Source organism: Natator depressus, chromosome 2 (assembly GCF_965152275.1).
Source record: "Natator depressus isolate rNatDep1 chromosome 2, rNatDep2.hap1, whole genome shotgun sequence".
Taxonomy (NCBI): Eukaryota; Metazoa; Chordata; order Testudines; family Cheloniidae; genus Natator; species Natator depressus.
The window spans coordinates 69,302,010-69,329,254 of record NC_134235.1 but is presented as its reverse complement, the minus strand read 5'-3'; the positions used below and the strand labels follow the sequence as shown (position 1 = coordinate 69,329,254).

At 39.5% G+C, this 27,245-nt stretch overlaps 1 protein-coding gene across 6 annotated transcripts in view; it reads right to left on the bottom strand.

Moving 5' to 3' along the window:
* ST18 (ST18 C2H2C-type zinc finger transcription factor) overlaps nucleotides 1–27,245 on the bottom strand; it is a 200,000-nt gene that overhangs the window by 18,951 nt on the left and 153,804 nt on the right. For 5 of the 6 annotated variants that reach the window (XM_074944393.1, XM_074944391.1, XM_074944394.1 and 2 more), the window contains 6 exons: nucleotides 25,714–25,804; nucleotides 24,092–24,196; nucleotides 22,431–22,645; nucleotides 18,785–18,996; nucleotides 9,373–9,618; nucleotides 3,100–3,215 (listed from right to left, as the gene is read on the bottom strand). In XM_074944393.1, the coding sequence (XP_074800494.1) occupies nucleotides 3,100–3,215; nucleotides 9,373–9,618; nucleotides 18,785–18,996; nucleotides 22,431–22,645; nucleotides 24,092–24,196; nucleotides 25,714–25,804 (985 nt within the window). The remainder of the gene's footprint in view (nucleotides 1–3,099; nucleotides 3,216–9,372; nucleotides 9,619–18,784; nucleotides 18,997–22,430; nucleotides 22,646–24,091; nucleotides 24,197–25,713; nucleotides 25,805–27,245) is intronic. The other variant, XM_074944392.1, reaches the window with a different exon arrangement.

Below are 27,245 nucleotides of genomic sequence, written 5' to 3'. Positions count from 1 at the left end.
GCTCTCCAGTGTAGAGGAGTCCCCAAAAGGCACAATCAGTGTAGCTGCCTCTACATCACCTCTTGCAGGATGGGTATGTCCAGGGTGTTTCTATGACCTGGCTATTCCCAGTTGCTGGAATGGCCCATTGGGGCTATTGGAAATCATCCTCTGTGTATAGATATAATTTTTTTTCAAGGGCCTATGTCATTATAACAACTTCCGCATGATGGAGCCACTTGTACTGACTTGCTCAGTATGTTCTGGTCTCAGTGGGCAAACAGTAAATACTGTCTGCCTGCAATATTGCCTATGGATTCTTCATCCAATGTATTAAAAATGTTTCTTGTTTAATTGTCTGGACAGGCGCATTTTAGCTATGTGTGCAGTGTGTGCACTGCATATGTTTTAAAATTGGGTGCAATTCTTGTAAGTAACCTTATAATATGGTTAAGAAAGGACACCCAGTTATTACAAAAAGAAGGAAAATGGTTTTATCAACATCTGGAAATCAGCCCAAATCAGAAAGTAACAACCATCACAAAAGAAAATATATTAATGTTTTTAATAAATTCACAACCGTTTTTGTTGTTGTTTTAAAAGAGGCAGAATAAACTCAAGCCTGAGGCCATTTAGGTCATGAACTGCAATTGCAGATACAATATGGTGAGCAGCCAATATGCAGATTGCACTACCAGAGGTGAAAGACTCACTCTACAGAGTTTTCCCCTAGGAAACGTAATTTCCAGAGACAGAGATTGAGTCTCACTGACTCAGTGCCACTGAGTCTGCAAAGCAAATAGCAGGACAAGGGTTGATGTCATGGAGTTCAGCTGGGAATGAGTCTGCAGTGATGTGCTATGGACTATCATCAGTAAGTGGTGCAGACTGCTTTTGTCTTGAGGCGCCTACCAGGGTTGGGAGGCAGAGGGGAAAACAGAAATGAAATATGTATACTGAGTCCCAGGTGAATATTAAATTAGAGACAGAGCAGTCTATGGATGTCAAAAAATGTTTTAGATGTTGACAATGTTTTGATGTGAATCCAAAGATTTTTCAAGGAGGCTGGCCAGGATTTTAAGACATGATTAGTGGTCTTGGATGTCCAACAAGAGACAGTTGAAAAGGGCTAATTTTCAGAAAGTGGGTAATCAGCTTTTTCTGAAAACAAGGCCCCTCTAGGGATTTTCAAGCTGGGCACCCAAAATCACTAGTCATTTCTGAAAATCTTGGCCTGTGCATGCAAACTGGCTACGGGCATTACACATGTAAACAGACTGGTGAATAACATGACCTCCATTCAATCGTTTTAAATAATCTGCCTGTTTGGAAGTTCTCAGATCTAATTCTTCTCAAACTGAGTTATTAAATAACTTTCTTAATCAGCACATACGCTGCTTTGTTCCCTGCCACTTGAGGCAAATCTGTATAAGCCACAGTTGGTTTTGGTTTTTATTGTTTTAAAAAGGTCGGTGCCAAGTGACTCTGCTGTGTTATTCTGTATTTTTCCACAACTGTGTTGCTTTATCAGATAACAAAATGGCCTAGTCTCTGTTAATGTTCAAAAGCTGCTTCATTTTCCTACTTTAAATCTATGTTTTTTAAAAGGAAATGAGACATATTATAGTTCAGATTGTGCAAGTAAGGGAACAGTCTCTTTACACTGTAAACACCTTGAACAAGGACTGTTTCTTCATCTATGTTCAGTACAGTGCAGAGCCTGCTGTTACTGCATAGCAAATACTGACAACAAGGACATGCAGAAAGGAAATGACTCTGAGACAGACACCCCACATTCATTTGTGGGTCCAGCTCTAGGACACAGGCCATTTTGCAAAAAAATGAAGGAGACCATGGGCCTGATTCTCCACTCACACAAGTTTTACACTGGTGTAACTTCACGGCCTTCATTGGAGCTTCTACTGAGTTACACCAGTGTAAACGAGAAGAGAATCACGCTCTGCATATTGGGGATCTGAGTAAAGAAGACAGTTAATTATTATGTAATGTACAAGGCAGAGACTAGTTTTTTCTATTTTGAGCAATGGCCTTAAAACACTTTGTTCATTCATCAAGTACATTATGTTGTTCATCATCTGGAATACATGGAATGTACCTGGGGACAATGCTGCGCAACGGATTTTTTTTACAGTCAGTGCTACTTGTCTTACATTCAGCACCAGCATTTAACAAGTCTGAACTCCTGTTATGTATTGTAAAGGAACAGCTGAGGTTTCTTTTAAGAATGATCCTTTAATCTATAGCATCTTGAATTTATCCTCAGTCTGTATTATTCTCATACAAAGGAATTTCAGACTCTTGATTTAGTCCTTGAACTAAACTCATCTGAAGCTGTTTACCTCCCTACCTTCCTGCTTGAGAACTCTGGGATCATCTGGTAATATGCATACATAATGTAACATATGGATATGGATGCTGATTTTCCATTATCTTGTAGAAGGGCAGCATGCATCTTAGAACTACACTCATGGTGATATCTACCTGCAATTTTGACATCGACATCATTGTGCAGTATGTGTGGTAACCTCTGTCTTTAGCTATTAATCTTTTCTGAGTTTGCACATGATTCTCTGCAGATAGGCAGGACTAAGTCCTTAGTGAGTTGTTTGTCTTTATGGTCCGTATTTTGTATTGGCTCTGCTTCTTTTAAATCCTAGAGCTATGCCCTGGATTCCTACACAAAATCACTGCAGGGGATCTCCATGGAGGATGGACGGGGATAAAATCTGTTTTCCAGAACAGTAAGAGGAGTCTCAGAACAGCCACTCTGCAACCATTACCTCAATCCACATGTGTAGTAGTGGCTGCTGCCATTTTATTACCTCTGTGCACGAGAGGTGGGGTTAGACAGTAAATCTATATAGTCATGAATCCTCCATCCAGGCTGACAGTCCTCTCCTGACTTGCCTTAACTATAAACCTCCCTGCTGCCCAGCCCAAGAGAGCCACAATGGAACACTCTTGTGTAGGAAGCAGTGGGTGCAGAATTCCCCTGTACTGCTCCTCCAAAGCAGCTGACTCACAGACGTTCTGCTGTGCTTAGTGTCTGTAGTCTCCACAGAGGAGGAGAAAGGAAAACATGACATTTTTGTGACTCACGTGATGAGCTCCTTCTTGAGATCTCTTGGATGGAGCTTGGGTTTTGGACTCGGTATGGAGACATCTCCTGGATACTTTTTTTCCTCCGGGTTTTCTGGGGAGCTCAATGGATCTTTCTGAAATATCAGATAAGAATGTCACAAAGGGTTTTCTCTCTTCCCTGTCTTTCTTATATTCAACCAATCTTTTGTTTGTGTGTGTGTGTGTGTGGGGGGAACCTCTTGAAGAACATACAGGCAAAATTATCTAAGCTTTCAGCAGTGATGGAGATATGGTAAAAGATTAATGCACCATATTTTGAGACATTGAGGGATAGATGTTTTACCATCTGCAATGATTTATCTGTAAAATAATTCCTAGAGGTCTGGAAGCCACACAAGGTCTTGAAGCTGTATCCTGGGTAAACAGGGTTTATATTTGGAAAATGATAATGCTAATGAAATAAAAATCCATAGAGAAAAGAAGGGGAAAATACAGCCCTTGGCCAGAAAGTTATTGAATATTTTTAGTTACAGAACCTATAGTTTTGCAAGGGGGGGTTACTCTGGTTTTCTTCTGCAAGTAAATCACTGTGCTACTGTATGCTGTACAAATAAATATGATTTGTACCATAAACAAATAAATCATTAAGCTGCAGTCTAGGAGATGTAAATTCAAACTCCCTAAGAGTGTGGCATGAGGTGATCTTTTAATCTTATCCAAATACTAGATTTTATGAAAAAAATCACAAATGCTCTTTGCAATTTTCTTGCAGAACCATAGGAATGGGTCTTCAATTCTAACCTGGCCTGTTCATTTGTAGATAAAAATTTAAATGTTACCATCTGTTGTTTTGCTGTTTAATAGATATTATGGAGACATAGTAGTCACTCCATTGAAAAGACATTTTGGAAACCTGAAATACTGAATATTACAGTTTCACTTTCTGAAGACTTCTCCTTTTAGAATGTCATTGCTTCAAAATGGCTTGGTCTAGAAAGTTCAAGATTGTTTTGTCCTCACTGAGGACTAGTGGCTTTGAATTTTTTTGGAAGGTTAAGTGGTTCATTTTGGAAAGATTCATTATGAATATGTGAACCTTTGAGAAGTGTACAGAGTCCCTGGCAGAACTATAACGTCTGTAGGATTCCCTGCTGGGATTCATGACAGTTTATAAACTCCACTGGAGCAAGGAGACCCAGATAAGTAGGCTTTGCAGAAAAGGCTTAATAGGACCAGAGATTGCTGCCTATGGTTGGGACAAGAAACACTTTGGTCCTGCAGAGCTCCCAGACCTAGTACTGTAGGTGCTTCTGGCCTTGTACAGTTTAGAAGCTCTCCAGGACCAGGGCTGGGGAACTGTGGCGCTTAGAGGATCTCCAGGACTGGAGAGAACCACAGGGATAGGGACTTCTGTTGAGCTGATAAGCACAGAGTGAGAGAGCAGCAGAAACTGAATGTGAATGTGGACTGCAAATGGAGCTTCTGCAGGGGTGCTGGAACAATTTGTATAATGGGGGTGCTGAGAGCCATTGAACCAAACTGTAAACCCTGTAATTAATGGAAACCACTTCAAACCAGGGTGGTGCGGTTGCACCTCAGCACCTCTATTCCAGCACCTATGAGTTTCTGCCTAGTGGGGGTGTTGCTTCTGATAAAGCTACCATATGCTCGCCAGTTCTGGCAGCTCACCTATGCCAGTCTGTAGCTGGTTCCTGTACATCACTTCCTTCTGCTTTCAGGTGTTGGCTATCTATTGCCTACTATAACACATATAAACCTTGTCATATTATTGATACATCAATTACTGCTAATTTTTGCAACTGCATTTGTGAGGTTAGATTGTTTGGGAATCATCTCATATGCTACTATAACTAACATAGAGAGTACAAATATTTGCTTCATTTTTTTTCTACACATTTTTTTCATGGTAATTATTAATACTTTTAAATGCCCGAAATTCAACTTAAATTTTAGGCTTTAGGGATTTTGTTTTTAAAGGAAAATTTCAGATAAAGACAACCTTAAATGATCCAAAAGGTGTAATTATCTATTACTTCACTTTAATTTTAATTAACATAATATAAATATTTATTCATTTAAAACATTATTAAAAAGTAAATATAAAAACCTAAACCTGTGAAAGTAAGTACAATTTTGAGTTAATGTTTAAAAGCAACATTTGAAAATCAGGAAATTTAAAAAACATTGTTCAAAAGCCTAAATATCAGAGTTTTGCCATCGATTTCAAAGGGGTCAGAATTTCTCTCATCAACTTGATCTCTGCCCTTTACTCTGACCACCCTTCCGTATGTACTTTTCAAGTGCTAACTGTTGAGCCCTATTATCAGAGAGGAACCTCAGCACTATAACTGCCTATGAAGAGCAAATCCATCATTAATCAGAAACTAAAGACTGGTACCTCCCTGCACCCTGCAGCATGGGCCAGAGACCACAAATAACCTCACAAGCAGGCTTAATGTCCCCATTTACCTACTCCAGATTCTTTTGATATCCTCTATGTGAGTCAGCCACTAGAGGGCTGCCTTTTATGTGTGTTTTATGTTGCCCTCTAGTGACTGACTCACATAGAGGATAAGGGACCTGTTAATGCTTCCATCAAAGGGATTTGTTTGTGTGTGTGTATGTGAGAGAGATTGAGAGATCGAGAGATACACCCAGTAAGTGTCTCTTGTGTGCAGCACATACATTCATTAGATAGGGTTGCTTGCAAGTTACAGTGGGCCCCACTGAGCTGCTTGGGACCCTAAGCAATTGCTTAGTCCACTTATGCCTAGTGCTGGCTCTGGTTTGAATGTTTTGACTTTCAAACATTTGGGTTTTTTAAATGTTAACTGTGAATTCCCTGCATTGCAATAATCTAATAATACTCTTTTATATTAGGAGGTACTTTCTTACAATCTTAATTCCACTGTAAATAAACTTTTTGTCTGAGATTCTTTGCAAAAGACAGACGTTTTAAAGGGAAGCACATAGCATGAAAAAGGTGCTAATTAAGATTAAGGGGATAATAAAGAATCTGTCTTTTTCCTGTTGATATTCTCTAGTATATTTCTGAAGGACAGAGACAAACATTTAAACCAATAATTTCCCTAATAGTTTGGGGGATATTGTTATTATTCAAGCAGCATGAAATCCTGGGGGCTGGGGAACTTAAAAATCGCAGTAGTAACTAGAAGGGAGGCAAAGGGGCCATGCAGAAAGACACTGAAGTTCCTTGCATGCCAGGGGAGGCTGGAGGAGGCAAACTGGGCTATGTTCATGGCCAGCTGGTCCCTGACCATGCAGATCCACTGGCAATAAACACATGTATGAGCTGTCCATTGGCCCCTGAGTAGCTAGTCCTTCTCATGCCCTTCATTACCAGCTGCAAGCTACTACTGCAAGTTGGAGCAGAGAATTCTTTCCTTGGCTTCACAAACGTAGGGCTGAGCATGTAGACCAGGTACCTGGGCTGTGCACTCCTCTAGTAGATTTCATATTTATTGTGTGACATAAATCCTTTATAGAATGGGTCAAAGAAACTCCCCCCACCCCCAACTACTCTTTTTTTCACTTATGGTAAAAGAGAATGGGTGGATACTTATCTCATCTAATTAAGTGCAAAGTACAATTTCCAGACAGCGGAGTTCGGATGAAATGTTAGAATTCTAAAGCATATTAGATTAAAAAAAATCAGAACCAGGGGTCCATTTTCTTCAAAGAGTGTATGTGTGTGTATTCACGCCCGGGCACAAAAGAAAGCAAGCGAGCAATGAAATTCCATTAATGTGCAGATGGAAGTTTATATTGATTTCAGCAAAGACCAGAACATAATGGTAACATGAATAACAGATAATAGCATCTGGCACTTTTAAACATTTTTAAGCCCTGAAATCTTTGGAGAACTGACAGTTGAACTAAACTGACAGCTCTGGTTATTTCGCGGTGCTTTCCTTTTTAGAGAGATGTTGAGCTTTTTCCAAATTCAGAATTTTTTTTTTTTAGGGGGCATCTGGACAGGCTATTTCACTAAGTGAGAGAGAGACAATATTTTCTGGAAATTACCACCAAAATTAAGCAACTGTTGTGCATATGAACCAGATAACAATGAATTAGAAATAGATATTATCATTCATTTGCCTTGCATGGGGATAACTGCCAGGCTTCTACTTGCAAAACAGAGCCATTGGCCCTGAGACCGCTGGACATGTCAATGTTCTCTGGGAGCAGAAGTGGTCAGAGCAGAGGTCTTGGGCCAGATCCCTGATTAGGGACAAATTGCAGACAATTGCAGGGGTGCAAAGATGGCTTTATGCTCAACTTTGTGGCCTTCTCAGTGATGTCACTGATGCTGATGATGCTGTGCCTGGGGCCAGTACCCACACCACAATTGGCCAAAACTGCAGTAGGGGAACAGCGTGGCATAGGGGTGTTCTACCCATGCCCTCTTTCCTCTAGCCATAATCCCTTTTCTACGCTACACTGGCAGCAGGGAAGAAGAGTGGCATGAGAGCTCTTTGCCAGGTCTGCAATACCAGTGGATTCCCTGGCAGCAGGATAATTTTCTCAAGGCTGGATATAGCTGCTGGCAGTGCAGCACAAAGGGGCCATATTGCAGGGAAGAATCTGGTCCTCTTACTCACTACATAATTTAAGCCACTCTCCAGCCACTGTCTGTCTTTTCTCAATAAAAATTGTTATTCCAGATGCTTAACCCTGGGTTACAGAACAGCATCAGCACAGTGGGGATCACAGCACTTAGCTCTCCAGGACACAAAAACTACCATACGACCACCAAACACCTGGCAGCCTGTCTTGTGGAGTCTCGTCATGGCAACTGCCTGTACCCATCCTGAGAGTTTTCTATTCATGTGACTGATACCCTTTTCCTTCCAGGCATTTTGAAATACTAGAGGTGAATCTCCATCCTCAGCTCTCGGTGGAGCTATCCTTGTTAAATATGTTACTTTATTAAAGTTCACCAATCATGATAATTCAGAAAAAAAAAACCCACTTCTATAATAGCTACAATGCTAAAGTGCTACTATTCTACTTCATACAAATACAAATGGGATGGCCATATATTTGACCCTGAACTAAAACTCCAGATCTGAACTATGGGGAACTTTGGGACTGGAACAGAACTCTGCAACTCAGGCCCATCTCTGTCCATTACCAAGAGTCCATGTAGTTAGCTGCCTATGCATATTCTTCACCATGATAACAAATCCAACCAAACCTTCTCTGCACCCTATTCTGGCAGTGAAGTTCAAGAGAAACATGCAGCCAAAGAAAGAAATAAGAAAACCAAAGGACACTATGCTGCCAACAGTCAATAAAAAAAAAATACATGAAAGGGGCAAAACAAAGACACATAAAGCAAGAAAATTATCAGCACTGGACACGACAGTTACCATATGACCACTAACAACTGGCAGCCTGTCTTGTGGAGTCTCATCATGGCAGCTGCCTATACCCATCGTGAGAGTTAGTTTTGGGTGATTTATTTAGGTGGGGCTGTTTATTTCCATTGATATTCCCTAATTCCAGCGATATATTGGGGAATGGGCATTTCTGGAATTTTAATCTCAGACTGCTATCTGGATCTTTGGACGCTGCAAGACTTGCAATAGGCTGATGTGAGCAATGCACACCTGAAATGTGTCAGAGAAACACATTTAACACTTTGTCCCAGTGAAAAATTATTGTAGGATTTCATGCCTGTATTTACACATACCCAAACATAGAGATGTCTGGAATGCACAAAATAATAAAGTTGCTTGGAAGAATTATATTGCACTTCAAAATTAAAGGTTACTTTGACATTTTAAAAAAGACCAAAAATATACTACATTTAGGTCATGACCCTCCAGCCACTGGAGAGTAGGGATACATTTTCAAAAATGGGTTCTAATTTTGGATGCCTTAGGTTACGCAGGTTGAGAGACTTTCCAGTTAAAATGAACAGCTGCTTTACAAGTGCCCAGCAGTTCTAAAAGTAAGGCCTTAGGGCCAAGATTTTCAAAAGTGACTAATGATTTTATGTGCTCTATTTGAGACACCATTAAAATTGACCTGATCTTCACAGACTGCTGAGCACCCACATTCTGCAAATCAGTCTTCGTTAAGATGTATCAAATTGGGTACTCCAAATCAGTCATCACGTTTGAATATTGAGTCCATGATGTCTCAAGCTGGGCATTCAAGCACCCAAGATTAGAGGCCACTTTTGAAACAGAGGGGTTTAGTGTCAGTTCTTCAACTGCTCTAACTGAAAAGCTGAAAAGATACCTCTTTCTCTTCCTCTTTCCTGCCATGTGTCTTGCTATAGTTGATTGGTGTATCCCAGCCCTCCTGTTCACAGAGAGCCTGGTAGAAGGCCGCATTTACCAGAAAGCTGCTTGTTTTGAAGGGAGAAGAGGAAGGAGTAGGAAGTGCTGCGTTGGAAGAAGTTAGAGGCATAGCCTTGTCCTGGTTTCGGTTCTTTTTCATGCTCAAATCCAGAGTGCCATTTTCATCCACTTCTATTTCAGCTCCCTGATATATAACAGGAAAAAGAGAAATGTTTAGACAATGCACAGTTTGAGGCTGCAACATAGCCATGTGGTGCTTTTAACGGATAATTGTAAATGCACTCTTTTATTTAAATTTATCTGAGTCTAAAACCAGCTTTTGGATTTACATCAGTTAATGTTTAATTCTTAGGCAGACTTAAGTGTAACCTCAGTAATGCTCTCCAGGCTCCTGAGCTTAAACACAGTAAGTAGCATTTAAATAAGATGCTTCTAAAATGTAAACTATACATGCTAAATCTGAGTTTATTTAAAAAAAGTTTAGCTTTAAATCTTCTTGATCTTTTTACTCTTAGAGAGAACTATGACCCTCATTCACAGTTAAAAGCATTAATGCACCGCTTAGTTCATCAACAGCATTATTATTACATTTCCACCCTTTCCTCCCTCACGCCCCGGAAATATTACAACATCTGTAACATGGGGGGCTGAAATGTGCTAAAACAGATGAAGGAGAATTTTTCCCTGGTGTTTCATACATCACTGAAAATAACATATTGCCTTCATCAGAATTTGACTTGGAAAGCACCTTTAAAAAGATTTAGTACAAAACAAGTGCCAGATTGTGCCATTAAAGCACAGACCTGCAATGGGAGCAGGGTAGAGCCACACCAGCATAGGGAGAGCTCCAGGAGGCACCATGTACGATTCCTCTCAGAGATCTCCAGCATGCAGCATACACTGTCCTCTTCAATGGGCTAGTTCTGTTGGCTGGTTCGTGTGCTTATGCTATGGTAGGCCTCATCCTTGCCCCTCCCTCTCTCCTTGTGTCATCTTGAGCCCTGGTGGCAGGGGCTGCTACTGCCTCTCTTATGAGCACAGGGAAGGGAAAGCTCCTTGCTCCCTCCCCTTCTCCTTCCACAAGCTGACCATAAAAGCGGAATATAAGACAGTATTCTTGGTCTGGCAATTGTGTCCTTAAAGTGGGATGCAGTAGCAGGGGCTACGAATATACATCCCATATACTATATAATTTGGGCAGGGCTGCCCTGGGTTTTGTCAGTATTTGAAGTAACAGTCCAGCTCTCCCCCTGCCTGTTGGGTTTCCTCACCTCTGAAAACACACCACTCACACACCTGGCCCATTTACAACCTCATTTAAGAAATTGCAAACCATCTTCCTGTCACTTGTTTGTGGGGTTTCCACTGCCTTGGGGGATCCCCATAGTCTCTGCATGGACAGAAAAGCCATGAGGTGGCGCCAAAGGACAGGTCTCAAATCAAGGAGTAACGTTATATGTGTGTGTGGATGGGGGCCAATTAGAAGAGTCAGCTTCTGCCACAGCTCACAGTTATTAGTCATATGGGACCATGGAAGGAGAATCTGGTTTCAGGCTGTGAGTATGTATGGCTTTCTGGCCTCTGGAAGAGCAGAGACCTGTGTAGTCTTATTGCTTAGATTGTCCAGTCTTAACAGGCTAACACTGGCTTTAGGGTTATGGGCTAACATCAGAGTAAAGATGACTTATCATGCAGTAAGTACAAAGATGTCTGCAGTTAACACTATATGTTCTCATTGTTATTGTTTTATTATTTGTATTGCAGAAGGGCCCAGAAGCCCCAGTTAGGGCTTGGGGCCCAAATGTGCTAGGTACTGTATAACCATAGTATAACCATAGTACGAGACAGTGACTTCCTCAAAGAGCTTACAATCCAATACAGTGGAATGGGGAGTTCTGCTTCAGTGTTGATGGTATGATAGGCCACCCTGGCTGGACTCAGATGGGGCACAGGCACCCTCCAGGTAGCCATGTACTAAACCTTCAGTGGCACCATTTTCAAAGATAAAATGAAATCACAATGCCCATTTAACCGTAGAGTGACTTCCACATTGTGATCCACTTCAAATCATGGTACCAGCAGCAGTAATGTCATTTTACTGAAGGAGGCCAAATATCTGGTAAGATAATTAGCAACTTCCTGCTCTTTATAAGCATTTAAAGACCATCCAACAATTCAGTGTTAGTGTTGCCCATCTATACTTTTTTCAGCAAAGGAAAGCAGTTTCCTCAAGCGAATTTGTTGGCAGGCTGCGAATGCAGATGGTAGCCAGTGATCCAGGCCTACATTTTCAAAAGTCATGGGCGATTTGGGGTGGGTCAATTTTTGGGTGCCCAGCTTGAGACACCTTAAAGGGAACCAATCTTCAGAACTTTTGAAAATCAGGCTTCTGTAAGGTGCCTCAAGTTGGGCACCTGAGACCAAAACATACGAAGTCACTAGGCATCGCTGGAAATGAAGAACTTAATAATCAACTCTTGCTATGGGGGCCTCACTTCATTGATCAGCCAAAAGCCTAAGAGAGAAGCACTAGCTTAGTTCCAAGGACTACTAGGCTAGCTGTTTGTGCACAATTTAGAAACTCAAAGGCATCTCTTGCATTTGTTTCTCTTGCAGGACAAAGTTCAAATTTTCAATCACTCGGCTTAAAGAGAGCTATGCATTATTATATTTATAGGAAGTAAATACACTTCTAATATGTTCATACTAAGATGCTTTGGTTATATCTTTCTGCCCCTTTTTAGTAAATAGTTTAATCTCCTGTGATAGTTTTAAGCCCTGAATTTGACAGTACAGCTTATCCTGGATAATAACTTAGTAACCACAACACCTTATGCCATCTGTATAATATCAAATACATTTTTATACCAGCATTAATAAACCTTAGTTACAAAAATCCAAGATATTAACTATATCACTGCCAAGTACATTCTCCAGGATCTGACAATATAGCTTTGCCATGATTGCCCCAGCGTTTTTTGGCTTCACAGTTGATATGTAACTATAGCAATGAAACAGAGCTACAGTAATCAAGTTTAATGACCAATGTAAAGTAAAATGCTAAATATTGTAGTTGGTGACATTTTTCATAATAAAAAAACTTGACTTAAGTCTGCACAACCAACATTCACATAAAATTCCAGACCTCTGTGACAGATGGCTTAGGAGGAGAAGCCATGTGACTGGGCTGCAGTACTTTATAGAGCAAAAAACCATAAATAGTGCAGATTCTCTGTCACTGACAAAATATCAACTACTCTGAAGGCGACAACAACAAAAATTGAACAAAAAGAGTCATAGTCCTCCCAAATTAAATTGCAGATTGCAAAATGTCAGGAAATATATATCATCACTGGAAATAGGGCATCATTCGCTGCACCAATGAGGTTTGATTGATGGGGAGAACATTTACTGATGTGGCTAGTAAGAGATTTTCCAGTGCTTTTCCAAAATTCACATAGAAGTTGGGTTGTGCAACACACACCAAATTCCAACCAGAAGAAGCATGGATTGTGTGCTTTTGTGAGGCAGTGTACAGATGGGGTTTAAGCGAGCTCACAGATGCACAAACAATTAAATATAGTAATGGAAAAATATTCCCTTTTGCTCATAGTCGGATGGATCACAAATTTACAGCATGGCTTTTTATTCTGAACACTCTGCTGCATTCATTGCAAACTCCAAATGGTGAGGAAAAAAAGATGTTCACAGCGACTGTTCCAATTTTCTTTTCTATTCTCATCCTACCTTCCTCTGAATATCTCTCTTTTACTTATTTTCCCAGTATTATTTTAAAGGGGAATTAACAAGACAAAAATGCCAGAAGTTTTTGTTAGACTACAGCTGTGAAATAAAAATAGAAGGAACATATATTTGACTTGTAATATTTGGTTCCCCTTCTAAGAGCAGTTTTGACTTCAGTAAAGACCCAATTTAGGGCCTATTGAAATTAATGAGGGCCAGAGCAGGCCTGTTTGGTTTCACACCATGACATCTTTCAGATAAGTCTACCATAGCAATGTAAAATGTACAAGTTCTTAGCTTAAAAACTGAAGTATATAAACTACAGAAGTATAAAATATGACTGGCCAATGAAGGCTCACGTGCCTGATTCTTCCCTATATTAAATCAATAAAGGGCCTGAGTCTGATCTCATTTATGCTGATGTGAACCAGGAAAAAATTCTATGAAGACAATAACCAGTGCAAAACCAATGTGAGAACAGAACCATGCTAATGGCATTCAAGCTACTCCTGATTTACTCCAATGTCAATGAGAGTGTAATCACCCACACAGGTCTGAAAAGTAGCTGGAAAAAGGAGTTTAGAATGAAAAATGAGAGAAAAATGACTAAAACGTATTTCCCTTCTAGGATCTGTACAGTGAAACAGATACAGCAGAAGTGCCACGCTAATATAAATACCACAAAAATTGTACACAAAAATTACTAGCCACTTCACAGCAAAGATTTAATAGCTCAAATTAATAGCTGAGCTTTGTCATGAGGTCTCACAATATGACTTCTTTATTTTATAAAATATATTACAGAACATTTCCTAGTACACTATGAAGTATTGACATTAACCATTAAAACTGAACTACATTAATCTACTAAATGAACAAGGTATGGCCCACGTGTAATGGATTTATCCCTTGCTTTTGTGTTTGTTGGCTCATTTGGTAACTCAGAATATTTAATATTCTGCAATGTCTCTGAAGTAACAATTCCAAGTGAAGCCTTTACCCTACAGTCTGTTCAGTGTGGTGAATCATTGTGTCCACATGATTCTCATTGCAGAACTGGGGTCTTAGGGAGATTCTACTGTAACATGTAGGGCTTTCTATCCGTTCTTTGATTGTCCAGAGAAAGAAAAACACCTGCTATTTTGTGTTCCCACTGTGCAATAGATGCACTTGAAAAGCTCAGTCTGGTTATTACTATTCTAAAATAGTCTTCATTTTCAATATAAGAAATATCTCTGGAATCAGTGATATCTATATAACCACAATGAATTCTTTAAGTGTGCACATTATATTACTCTTTGAATGGACGTGAGTCCTAATGTGCCTCCATTCAAGGCATTATGCTGGGGGGGAAAGGGTTGCTAACAATTATTTTAAAAAATTAAGCACTTGGGTCCTGATTCTGCAAAGACTTACACCCATGCTTAACTTTAAGCATGCAAGTTCTTCCATAGAAGTATTCTGGAATACTCAGATGCTGAAAGTTAAGCATAGGTGTAAGTGTTTGCAAGATCAGGATCTTATGCTACCCTTGACACTGTTTGACACACACACAAAAAGACACAGTCCCTGCCCCGAGCAACTTGCAAACTAAAGAAAGAAAGAGAAGAACACTGCAATGATACAATATCTGCAGTAGTGTAATAATGCAACAGCTAGAGCTATTCAGTGTGTTGTTTTTTTCCTTCAGAAGGTCATGCTAGCCATTGGTCTTATTCTGCAAGCAGACTGTTCTGTATTTAGATTTTAAGATGTTTGGGGTAGAGGCTTGTCTGGTAAGCATGCCGCCAAACAACTCCATTATCTCCATAACTGATGCAGTCATCATCATCATCATCATCAAGATCCAAGAATGGCCAGATGATATAGTTTGTGTTTTCGGGTTTTGTTAAAAAACAACAACGGTATTGGAACTTCAAACATTTCAAGCAAGTGTCATTCTTTGTTTTCTTTCAAGGCACTGTGTGCATATGCCATTTTGTCTAAACAGGTGGGAAAAACACCAAAACATTCAACAGAATGCTTGGCAAGCAGCAGTGATGAGGATAAAGATAGACTATACTGCATGCTTCTACCTCTGTGAGTGGCAGCAGCGGTGACGGTGGTAAAACACAGAACATTTCTGACAGGACCTGCTCCGTGCACTTGCATTGTGCTAGAGAATATGGGCCTGACCCAGCTTCCAGTGACCCAACTTCTGTTTGCTTCAGTGGGAATTGGATTGGGCCCTATGTGCAGACAATTATGCTGTGAGACTGCGATGCAGTGCCTGATTCTTTCAATTGGGTTGAGGCCCGTATCTGTATCATTTCTATATTTCAGGGGCCCAGCACAGCACAATCCCAGGTGGTTGTGTCTAGAAACCAGCTCCAGCCAGGTGGATATCACAGTAACAGTACCTATTTTTAAAAAAAAACAAACATTTTAAAGGTTTCCAGTATGGCCACTATATTTTGTATGCAGTTGGTTGCAAATTAATTGAGGGAACTTGGAATCCAAATTAATTTGGACTGAAAGTAAACCCAGTCCATCTTGAGATAATTTGTATAGTTATATATGGTTGATCCACACTGTACATCAGTTGTCACTGTGCCACTTTTCTGGCCAAGAGCACTGCTAAAAGTTTAATGTGATTTTTTTTCCCATTCCTTTATTTAGCTCAGGCTACTCACCTTCCTTTCCCCCTGAAACTTAGAAATGCAGGGAGTTTTTCCAACATAGTGAAGATATTCCAGATTCACCAAAACATTGAAACTTGCTATTTTTTTTAAAACAAATGTTATTTTCCCACTTAATTATTGGATAGTTTTCAGTGAAAAATGACCCATTTTCAAGGGAAAACGCTTACTAAGAAATGAACCAAGTTTTAGAAACCAAGTCGCAAAGTTTGGCGGACAGGAAATAACCAGAAACAGCACTGGGAAATTACTTTTGTAAAAATAAACTGTTCAGGTATATTTACAGATATGCACTTTCACCTGCTCTTTGAGAAGAAATCCTGCCGCTGCCTCTGCAGACACAGAGTAACCTGAATGCAACAGAACCAGTGCAGCTCCATCCACCCATATCACTCACAGCAGCATGGTAACCCATTGTGCAATGGTGGGACAATACCTGAAGGCCAGGCAGGAGGTAAACACCCTTGCAAGTCATGGAGCTTTGATCTGCAGTGGCGCTGTCTGCACTGCTTTATTTATTATTTTTTGGCAAAGGGACAGGGTGAAGGAGCAGGGCCCAGGGATCTGGAACTACACAGTCCCAAATTAAGCGCCGCCCACAAAAATTTTCAGGTGTGGCACTTATGTGTATTGTTGAGAACAAATAAAGGAAATAATTAACAGTTGTGTCAAATGAATCTATTGCTGTTATTGCATTATTTGTGCACAAATGCAATATACAGTAGATAGAATCCTTGGGCTCTTTTAGATAATTTGAAAAATATGTAAGATGTGCAAATAGTTAAATGTTCCCATAGCAAATGTCTGTCACAAAAATTCAGGAACATTTAAAAATAGTTGTAGGTATTTTTTAAAAATCACTTGAGTTGCAGCATATTAAAATAAAGATCGTTCCCCTTATTGGAGATACAGTTTCCTAGAGAATCTATTTCCATATTTTCCTCTAAGAGCTCAATTTGCTAAAAGTAATAAATCGCTAAAACCATATTAAAAAGGGCTTTGTGTGGTTTTGGCCACTGGCTCAGTTTGCAGCTTACTTGCCTCTGTTCTGGCAAGAAGCTAATTCTGATTCTTCTGTCACATGTTTTGTAGCACTGGGCTGTCACTGTGTCCTATTGAAAGTCTGGCAAAAGTGGAGGCAGGCAGATGACAAGGTATGCAGATGATTTTCTTTTAGGCTGCTAGTCCTGGGGCAGAGAAAGGAATAAACTGTGTGCCCAAAGCGTCTCTGAGTGTTGTACTATTATGCTCAATCCCACTCAAACCTACCATGATTTGGCAAACATGAAGCAGGTGTAGAATAGAAAATCTTTGGGTTTTGCATGGTCCCTTTATTGCTCTTTGCTGGCAAGAAAGGTCTGTTACTGAGTTCAGCCAAAGGCTGGGGCAGCAATTTAATTCAACCATTGGCATCAACCTCCCTCTCAACACGACAGGAAACCTCTACTGAAGTCTGGCGTAAGAAGCTCTCTGTGGCTAACGTCAGAAATGGATCTGTCAACTAGGAAAGAATCCACTAACAGACTCTGGGCTCCTGGTAAGTATTTCTCTGGGCTGACTGACGCCTAGCTTGCTGGGTATGAAGATGGCCCCACATTAGAATGTCTGCCTAGTGGAGTCCCCCAACATCAATTTCAATACCCTGGTTGTGACAAATGGAAATCAGACTCAGCAAAATAGGAGATTCCACTTTGCAAGAGCACAGAGCTCACAACACCTAAAGAGGTATTACACCAGCTGCTGGAAAGAAGGGATTTCACACAAAGAATACCAGTTCGCCTATGTGATTACGGAAAGCAGGAGGTCTAATGAACATTGGAGGCCAACAGATGTGGAAACTCCTTCCAGCTAGATCAAGCCTGGTGCCTCAATAGGAAAGTGATGGACATGATAGATAGATAGATAGATAGATAGATAGATAGATAGATAGATAGATAGATAGATAGATCCTGAAGGCCCACACCAAGTATAAATATCATATTTTATGTATTATTTTAGTACGTCTTGTCTTACACCAACAGTTTCCTGGATATGTATTTATACAATTTCTAGCACAATGTGGCTGCAATACAAATAATAAACAAAAATGCTTCTCCCATTTTCTCTCATTTTTCTTCTCCTACTCCCACGAAGGAGGTCACATAAATATATCTTGACTAGTTGCACCGACAATGTGGTTCTATGTAATGTCACATAAAATAAGGCTACTAAATCCTAATGGTGACTCTTGTGAATCACAAAGAACAGTGAGACATCTCAGACGAAACTGAAAACATGACTACACTGAAACCCACACAAGGAGCTACTCTTATTAGGTGGCCTTCAGTCTTAAAGAGACTTGCCCGAAGTATCTCCAAACACAAAGGGTTTGGCTTTCTTCTCACTTATACCAGTAAAAATCAGAATTAACTCCATTGAAATCAGTAGAGTTACTCTATAACTGCTGTAAGAAAGATCATAATCAGACCTAATGAATATGCTGCTGCTACACCTTTCTTATAAAACCTCTATTAATCAGCTGATTTTTATCAATCATTTGAGTGGTTGATTACCACAGGTCTCAGGATAAGGAAAAATCCTTCATTAACAGACCCAGCTCCATTACCTACCAAAAAATTATTTGATTTGGAGTTTCCTCCCCCACCCCACCCTTCCATTTACTTTGGGTCCAGTTACGAAGATCATCACAACCTAATTCCTGCAATTTTTTTTCAGAAGCAGTCAGTATGTTACTATTTTATGTTAGTCTCTAAGGTGCCACAGGGACTCCTTGTTGGTTTTGCTGATACAGACTAACACGGCTACCACTCTGAAACCTATTTGTTCTCTGTCTCCTTTTTGAGAGTTAATGCAGTCACTACCATGAAAGACAGTTTATGCACACATTTCAGTAGCTAGCACACCCTCCAGGTTCTTGGACTACCCTACCTTGGCAGCCAGACTCTGCGGTTTGCTGGAGAGGATCTCTGCTGCTTCCCTGCAGCGGGTGGAAAGGTTCAGGATAGCAGCAGCTGCTGCTATGTGGGTGTCTTCACTACATTGACCGTAGCTATAAGAGTTGGCATGACAAGGGCTCTGTGTGTGGGCACTAGCACTCGGCAGTCGATTAGAAAATTTCACTGGATGTGAAAAATGCTTTGCTGTTGAAAAGAGATTTGATTAGCAATTGCATGTATGTGGTTTTCCCCATTAAACAGATTCATTTTTCAGGTTATATTTTCATACGTTACATTATGTGAAGAATAAATTTAAAAAACGTCCATTTTCTATTGGTTACTCGGGTTTGCTGTAAAAATATAAGCTCAGGGATCAAATTATTTAATTTTTGTCACAAGACTACCTTTAGTATTTACATTTTTACCTTAAAAATTTGAAGAGAGAAATTCTGTGGTTCTTACTCAGTTTTTACTCACTCCTGAGCAAAGTCTGAGCAAAAATGTTCAAACATATTGGGAAAAATAATCAAATTCATAAGGGATTTTCATTCTTTAGAGCGCCATTGTGTCAAAATAAGATGGATGTGTGAAGACTTAGGTAAAACAACATTGAGGCTATAGCCTGCTTGCCTTACTTCTGTGAGCAGCCCCATTATTCAAATGGGATTACTTGGGTGAGTAAGGTGAACAAGATTTGCCTCTTGGACATGCTGGGGAAGTGGAATACAAACATTACACCTTGGGAACATGTGCAGTATCATGTTCATGAAAATTCCAATATTTAAACGTTAGACTTAAAAAATACAACCAAAGAACATTCAGAGTTAAGGTGGTACTTAATTCATCTTGTTGCGCCTCTTACAGCTGGGATCTTCTGGAATATTATGTAGGTACCAGACACAACAAGGTCAGTTAAGAATGAAGAGATTGCCTTACAGGTGAATAGAAAAGCTATTTTACATGTCAAAAATGGAATACATGGTTCTATGTTTCTCCCCTATCACTAACATAGACTTTAAAGCAGGTGCCTTCTTTGCTCTGTGTTATATCATTGACTGTGATAGAACCATGAATTCAGGTCTTCACAAACAATAACAATCCATCCTTTCATCTGTAGCTCTTAAAGTGCTTTACAAAGGTGTGTAAAAGAGGAAACAATTTTCAGCTGTATTTTAAACAAATTATTAATCCATATCTAGAACCTAAGCAAAAAAGAAGAAATAAGCAAAATCATAATTCTTTATCAGCATCATGAACACAAGAACATTGCTGCAAATAACCATGTGTTTGTTATGTAGCTGTGGATTGAACTACAGAAGTTGGGATCCAGCTATCAATCCCCCAAATTAAATTCCCTTTGGATCTAGGATTTTGGCCCATTATACATTTGATGGCTACATAAAAAGTTTAGGTCAAGATCGAAACTTCCCTAAAATTTGGGATGCTTTGATTAGAATTTACAGGTCAGACCCAAAAGTCATATCATCCCCCAAACAATATTTCTTTTGTACACTGATTACAATTGAGCTCCTTGCTTGAATGTTTCTAAATATTGGATCCATCTAGTGAGAACTGAGACTGACAGCCCAATTCTGCTTTCCCTTATACCAGTGCAAATTACTGTAAAGCTGGAGTGTCTGGAAAATCAGGCTATAAGTCTATGCTTTTTATCAGATAGTTCAACTGATCTGAGTCACCAAACCTACTTAAATTAGAGTTTGATTTAAGGTTCTTCTTCCATTATCCACTTCAAAGATAACACCAGTAAAGCCATGCTACTAAATGAACATGTGCCATGTGTCAGCAGGTCAAATTCATATGTGCAAAATCCAAAGAGTACTAATAATGAAATTCTAGATTCTTATTTGCTTAGGCTGCTGAACAAAACTTTACACAATTGTTTTATTATTCCAACCCTTCATTCATCCCCATGTCTACTATATTCATGCACTCTTACACTTTTGTCTTTGCATTGTAGTAAAAGTTGTGTATTGTGCAATCTTCGCAAGCATAACGTTAGAAAATTCAATTATTATATGATGTTCTTTTGAAATTGTATAATGAATTTATTTGCATATATATGCAAACATTTCAAATATAAGCACTTCGAATGCAACTGTTAAATAGACTTGTGCATGTGCAAACAAATAACTAAAGGAGCATGTCCACTGCTATGCAAAAAATTAGAAATTGCTCATGCAAGTGTCCAGTAACACACACATCTGTTTGTGTTTGAGCATGCCTATTTTACAGGCCCAACATAGGTTTCTACATTTGTAAATGTGGCCTTCAGATATTCCAATATAAATAGGCTTGACAGGATTAGATTTTTATCAGTCAATGTCAGTGAACATCGGTTTCAGCATACAGACACAAAATGATGAAAAAAATATTTCCATTGATGATAATTGAAATTTACAGATAGGCAAAGTAAGAAAAATGGTCATTGAGAACTTATTAGAATTTTGATTTAAGGATATTTACTTTGTATATTTTGGCATGTGGTGTTGACAGTTTGTTTTTTAACAGTTGTAAAGCTTGAACTTTTTGAATCTCAACATCTACTGTCACTAAACAATTTTTGCCTGACCTCCCCTATTGTCTGACTCCCACATAATTTCCTGCCACTGTGAAAATGTATATCAATAAAAATTGAAACAAATGCTTTAAAACAAATATCAATATTGTCTGTCAACATAAAACATAAAAATCAAATTGTGCCATGCCTAAATATATAGATATAGATATAGATAAGCTATTAATAATTTGAGAGCTAAAAACAGGGTCTTCTTTATTATTATTTTTTAATTGCTGCTTTTCTGTTCACCTTAACTATGACTGTCCTTTCTTTTTTCAGATTATGTGGGCTGGGTAACATTAGGTTATTTTTTTCCATCTTCACTTTCTTTGGTTATATTTTAATGATAGTAAACAAAACAAAAATTAAGAAATACTTTCATGGCCATTGTTTTGGATCCACATTCCTTTGAACCCAGCTATGACACGAAAGAAACCCCCTTAGGATTCTTCCATTGCCCTCACAGCAATGGCATCTTTTGCCAAGATTTTGTGCACGCATTGAAATAGCTGTAACTACAGTGGTGTTATTAAGGGTTGACGCAACAGAGTAAAAACTTACTTCAGTTATCTGTGCAGATCCTACAATGAAGAGGATCTACACATGTAACTACTCATAACAGTGTGCTAGATTGTGATACCTTATTCACATTGAGCAGTAGCATATTGCACAAATAGTCCCTTTGGGACAAATCCTCAGCTGCTGCAAATTGGCGTAGCTTTATGGATGTCAATGGAGCTATGCCAATTTATGACAGTTCACAATCTCATCTCTAACTTAAATGGGACTACTCAGGGTGGAATTGTACCACATGAATATGGGTATCACAATCTTGTCCAATAGGAAAGTGACAATAAATCAAGTATTTTCTTTTTTACCATGGAATTGCTTTTAAAAGAATAATTAACAAATAAGATGTTGTAGTCACTCCAGCAGATTTTCAGGTATACTGATCACAACATGTTAAACACATTTGCTAGTGTGCATTATTTCCGGAAACAAGAAAACTCTCTGATAAATGATATTTTTCTTTCAAGAAGGATGGGAGTTTCAAGCTTACATTCAAGGAATGGTGGGGTTTTTTGGCCTTGCACTGCTGGTGCCATTGTGCGTTTGCCAAAGACTTGTGCATCGAAGCTGGCATAGTCAAATGGTACTTTCCCAAACTTCTCTTGCTCTTTTGTCAGGGTGGCTCTGGGAGAGGTGGCTGGCTGTGCAGTTCGGTAATTGTACTGAGACAGCTCGAGCTGCTTTGCTAAGTTTGTCCTGCAGAGACTGCCACAAGGAGAGTGAGAAAAACAGAAAGGACAAACAATAAGAACATCTTTTTCAGCACCTTGCATTGAAAGATAGGCTACAGTGGGATGGCACCTGCCAAAATGTATATAAGTAAAGACCATAAGCATTGCCTTTATAGAAGCCTATTTTTAGGGTTCACACGTCAGCTATGAAAATATATTTTGTAGCTAAATAGTGGTCTAGCAATCCTGTAACTTACTAACAGAATTACTGTTCTGTTTATAGATCACTGACATAGGATGGTGTTTCCTTTCTTTAAAAAAGAACGAGATCACATGAATCAGCAGGGGCTTGTAGAGCTGTGGATCACTACTATCATTCTAGTGGTGGGCCTTCTGGGCAAATAAATATGAGAGAGCATGGTCCAAAATAATTGCTTCTGCTATTTGTGAGGAAAGAATAATTAACAATGTGTTATTCCATTTAGCTACTGTGCAGTAACTACTTGTCTTCAATAATTTCCTAAGGACTTTTCACACGTAGAGTTAAGGCACGTGCAGTTGGCAGACACATTGACACAATATTCTGTAATGGCTCAGAAGGAGCCATTATAGCCAATCATGTCAATAATCCACAAATTAAAGTGCCCCCAAATAGGCCTGAATATAATAGGCCATGATGGTGCTGATGCCAATGATGTGGAAATTATGCAAGTTTACGGGATCAATAGGACTCTCAGACCAAATACAAGCTCAATGAGAGATTTTTTTGGTTAGGATTTTTCAAAGCACTTTTTTGCTACTTTGGTATAAAACATAAATTAAACTGAGTAACTGCATTACAGTAAAGTAACTGGATGGGTCAATCAGAAATCTGTTATATCAGAGAAACAGAGCAATGAGAGTGCTTAGCCCACTTAAATACTACTACACTTACAATAGTTAGATGCTGCTGTGATTGCCAAGGGTTTCCTTTGCAAAGGATCTCAATATAAATCAGCATGGAATCCTATGCTGCAAAAACTAGGATGAACTCACGAAGCAACAAGGTCTTTAATCAATCCTCAGGAGCCAAAGCATTGCAGCAGAGGGACAATTTGGGAACATTTCTTAAAAAGTAACTCCAGTCTAATCAAAATAGGAGGCTGGTTAACATTAGGAAGGCGCTCCGGAACCACCACTGAAATAATGTTGTCTTGAAATAATAGTTTTTAGATTTTTTTACTCATCTTTCAAGGACATGCATGTAGTCATTTAATGTTAGCTGAACACACAGGGACCTTTGTGCTGAGTGTCCTTTGGTTATCACAAGTCATAATCAGTTTCGCTACCCACATTTTTGTATTGGGTCAGCCTGCTACAGTGAACTAGGCTCCCTCAGTAGCTCAGAGTTAAAAGCTGTAAGGAGTGAAATCCCTTACAAAATAAAGCACAGCATTTGGACAGAAATACCTGTGTGAGACATGTCATGTGAGACTCCTACCTGTGAACCTGAGCGTGGCACTGTCCAGTTTTAGGAGAATCATGCTGATTTTTTTCCTGGGACATTGCCAATTTTTCAGCTGCAGCAATTGGACAGCCAGAAAGACTGTTTAAAAAAAGAGTGGCATGATTTGAGTTACCAGAATATGAACTTATCTTTCAGTCCTAAAGGACCTCAAAGGATTTCATAAATTACAGATGGCTTCTCCCACCACTGAGTTGTAGCCACCGCTGGGATGAAATGTGGCAGCTGTTTAACAATGCACAGAAAAAAAAAATACACACCAATTTAAGCCAAAAAGCGAAGAACACTAGAGGGGTTCTCAAGGCTGATGCAGGCCTTTCATGCCACTGTTATCTCAGAGTGTCACTGCATGAAGGAAGGCCATGAGTGGAGCAGCTGCATTGGGTGGCTTCCTCGTTGGCGCTAAACAAGCCTGCACTGAGTGTGTGGAGTTTGAAGCATGTCAAAGAATCTGTGACTACCAGGGTCCAATGGGCCCAACTCCACCTATCACCCTCGCCCCCCACACACAGTAGAAGTAGCAGCTGCTATTTCAGATCCAAATTTGGCTGTTTGGATCCAGATTTGGGGTCCATCCCATTATGCAGAGATGGGTCAGATGTGAAACTTGCATGCTTCTTGGGTGAAACGTTTGGAAGTTGAAACAGGCTGAAAGTTTTGGACTCTTCAGATCAGAGGTTTTGGGCCAGGCAAATCTCTATTTAATTTTTAAAAAATTAAGTCTATTTTGCCCTCAATGTCAGGTGAACTATTGAATAAAACCTATTACAGATTGATAGGAAAGCGGACTTTGGCGGAAATTTTTTTGAAAAAAATCTGGTGTATGATTGTGAAATAGGTACGCATCCTGTCTCTAGTTATGTTTTCTCTTTGCTGCTGATTTCCAGTTTGCCTCAATTCCTATCCATTGATAATTAGCAGTACTGATTTATAATATAGGTGGTTGCAAAAGGGCTGTAAATGTGACAGGGGTTTTCAAACAAGAAAATGACTAGAAACATTTCCTTTGCTGTTCCCTGTCCCCGACTCCATCCCCTTATTGTTTGTTTATCCACCTGTCACATCTTGTCATCATCTCTCAGCTGTCTTTGTTTTACTTTTATGTCTCATGACTAGCACAATCAGGCCCTGATCCATAATTTGGGCTTCTCCACGCAACTGCAATATAACAGTAGAAATACCAAGAGTTCACTATGTATGCATATGGATGCACTGTGTATGCATTCACATAGTAGGACAATGGGGCTCTGATTTTGGTTGGGGTGCACATCTATTTATTTACTAATATTTCATTTACATGATTAACTTCCACTTATATTTTGTTTCGTTACTGTAGTTTGAAATCTCATCTCTGAATTCGGACTAGTGGATTCTGTCATACATGGTACTGGAGATAATATTTTTGATAATATACTGAAATTTAATATTTAACACAATTGTGTAGACTAATTGCTGATTATAAATAATGTTGACTATCTTTGTGGTCAATCAGTGTTTGCAGTACATTATATTGTTCATAATCCTGAATTCCAAATAGATGTGGCAATTTCCTCCCAGCTACATATTAATTTTAATGGATGCTAACTGATCTGGATTACCTTCTGTGTGTGTTGCGATTGCTGTTGACATGTCCTCTTCCAGTACATCCCGGAGTGGGGCACTTTAAAACATTTTCATGCATGGCAAGAACTAAACACAAAGAAAGAGTAAAGGGTAGCAACATACATATAGTAATCGCTTTCTCTCTCGCTTTCTCTCTAAGGAACATTTTCTTCTAGCAACATAAAAAATTCTCAAGTGTGATGCACAAAAACTTGTCTTCTGATTTTGTACCTTCTAGCTCAAATGAAACGTACAAATTCAGAAAAGATGGTGCTGAGAGGCCTATGCTATACTCTCATGTTGTATCATCCAATGGCCCTTGCCTGGTTTAAATCAGTGGGCGGGCAAGCTTTAAATTACGTTGGCACTTTTCACTCTTTATGCTGGAGTAAGAAGATGATACATGAGTGCAAAATCCATCTGTCCTGGACACACCCCTTTTGGCTCTAGCTCCACCCACTTTAGTTTGCATCCCTTACTCTCTTCTGCTCGGTATGTAAGTACAAATCCACCTTATACCAGTGGATCCTATCCCCAAGCTGTAGTTTGCACATTCACGGATCTCTGACAGCATTTGTGCCATTGGAACCATTGTAGTGACAATTGCATCAGTAATGAATAGGACCCATTGTATGTACATTTCTCTGCTCCCCAACCAAAGTAGCTGTTGTGGATCTGTTTTTATCAAACATGAAGTAAAATATAATTCTATAGCTTTGAACATCTCCCCTCATGCTGTCAGCTCTATGCTATCCTTTTAGGTGTACGCTGCCTCAAAAGATTGTCTGATTGTTAATCAACTGGGTTGTTCTGTTAGTAAGCAAATTTTGATTACAGATAATCATTTTGTACCCAGCAGAACAGTACTGAGCTGATTGGATAATTAACAAAGACTTGCTTTTTAAAAAAGTTAATGTTGTTGAGGCCTTCCAACTGCAGCAGCCTGGTTAGCTCAAGAGATGTTGCCATAAATACAGACTTAAAAAAAGAAAGCTACAATTAAGCACAGGACACTGGTAGAGTGCAAGTATCCCTTTAATTTGTTGTTATGAATGGAGCTACCAAAAAAAAAAAGAAAAGAAAAGAAAAAAAAGAAAACCAGTCAGACTGACTAAGTTGTTCAAAGTAATAGTTTCACATTCCATTTTGGCTTATTATATACCATTTCACTGCATCATGTCAGAAGACAACATACCCAGCACAAACCAATGTAATCTGACTGACACAGCAAGAAATGAATGGGGAATTCAGGCTGGTCTGGCCACACATAAGTTAGCATAATACAGTCGTAGGAGAGAGGCATGCTATGAAGCAACTGCTGGATTCTCTCTCCTTGACTGGTGGAGGTGACCTACTTGGTATGAGTGGGAGAGGGACATACAACTCACATAGCTGAATGCGCACGTCTGAGCCTCCAGTTATTTGAAATGGGAAAACAGCACACTCAGTCAGGGCTATGTGCCAGCCCAGCTATAATGACCAGCGTGTGTGTTGGTGTGTGGCTATGACCTTGTTCCTCTCCAGCCCC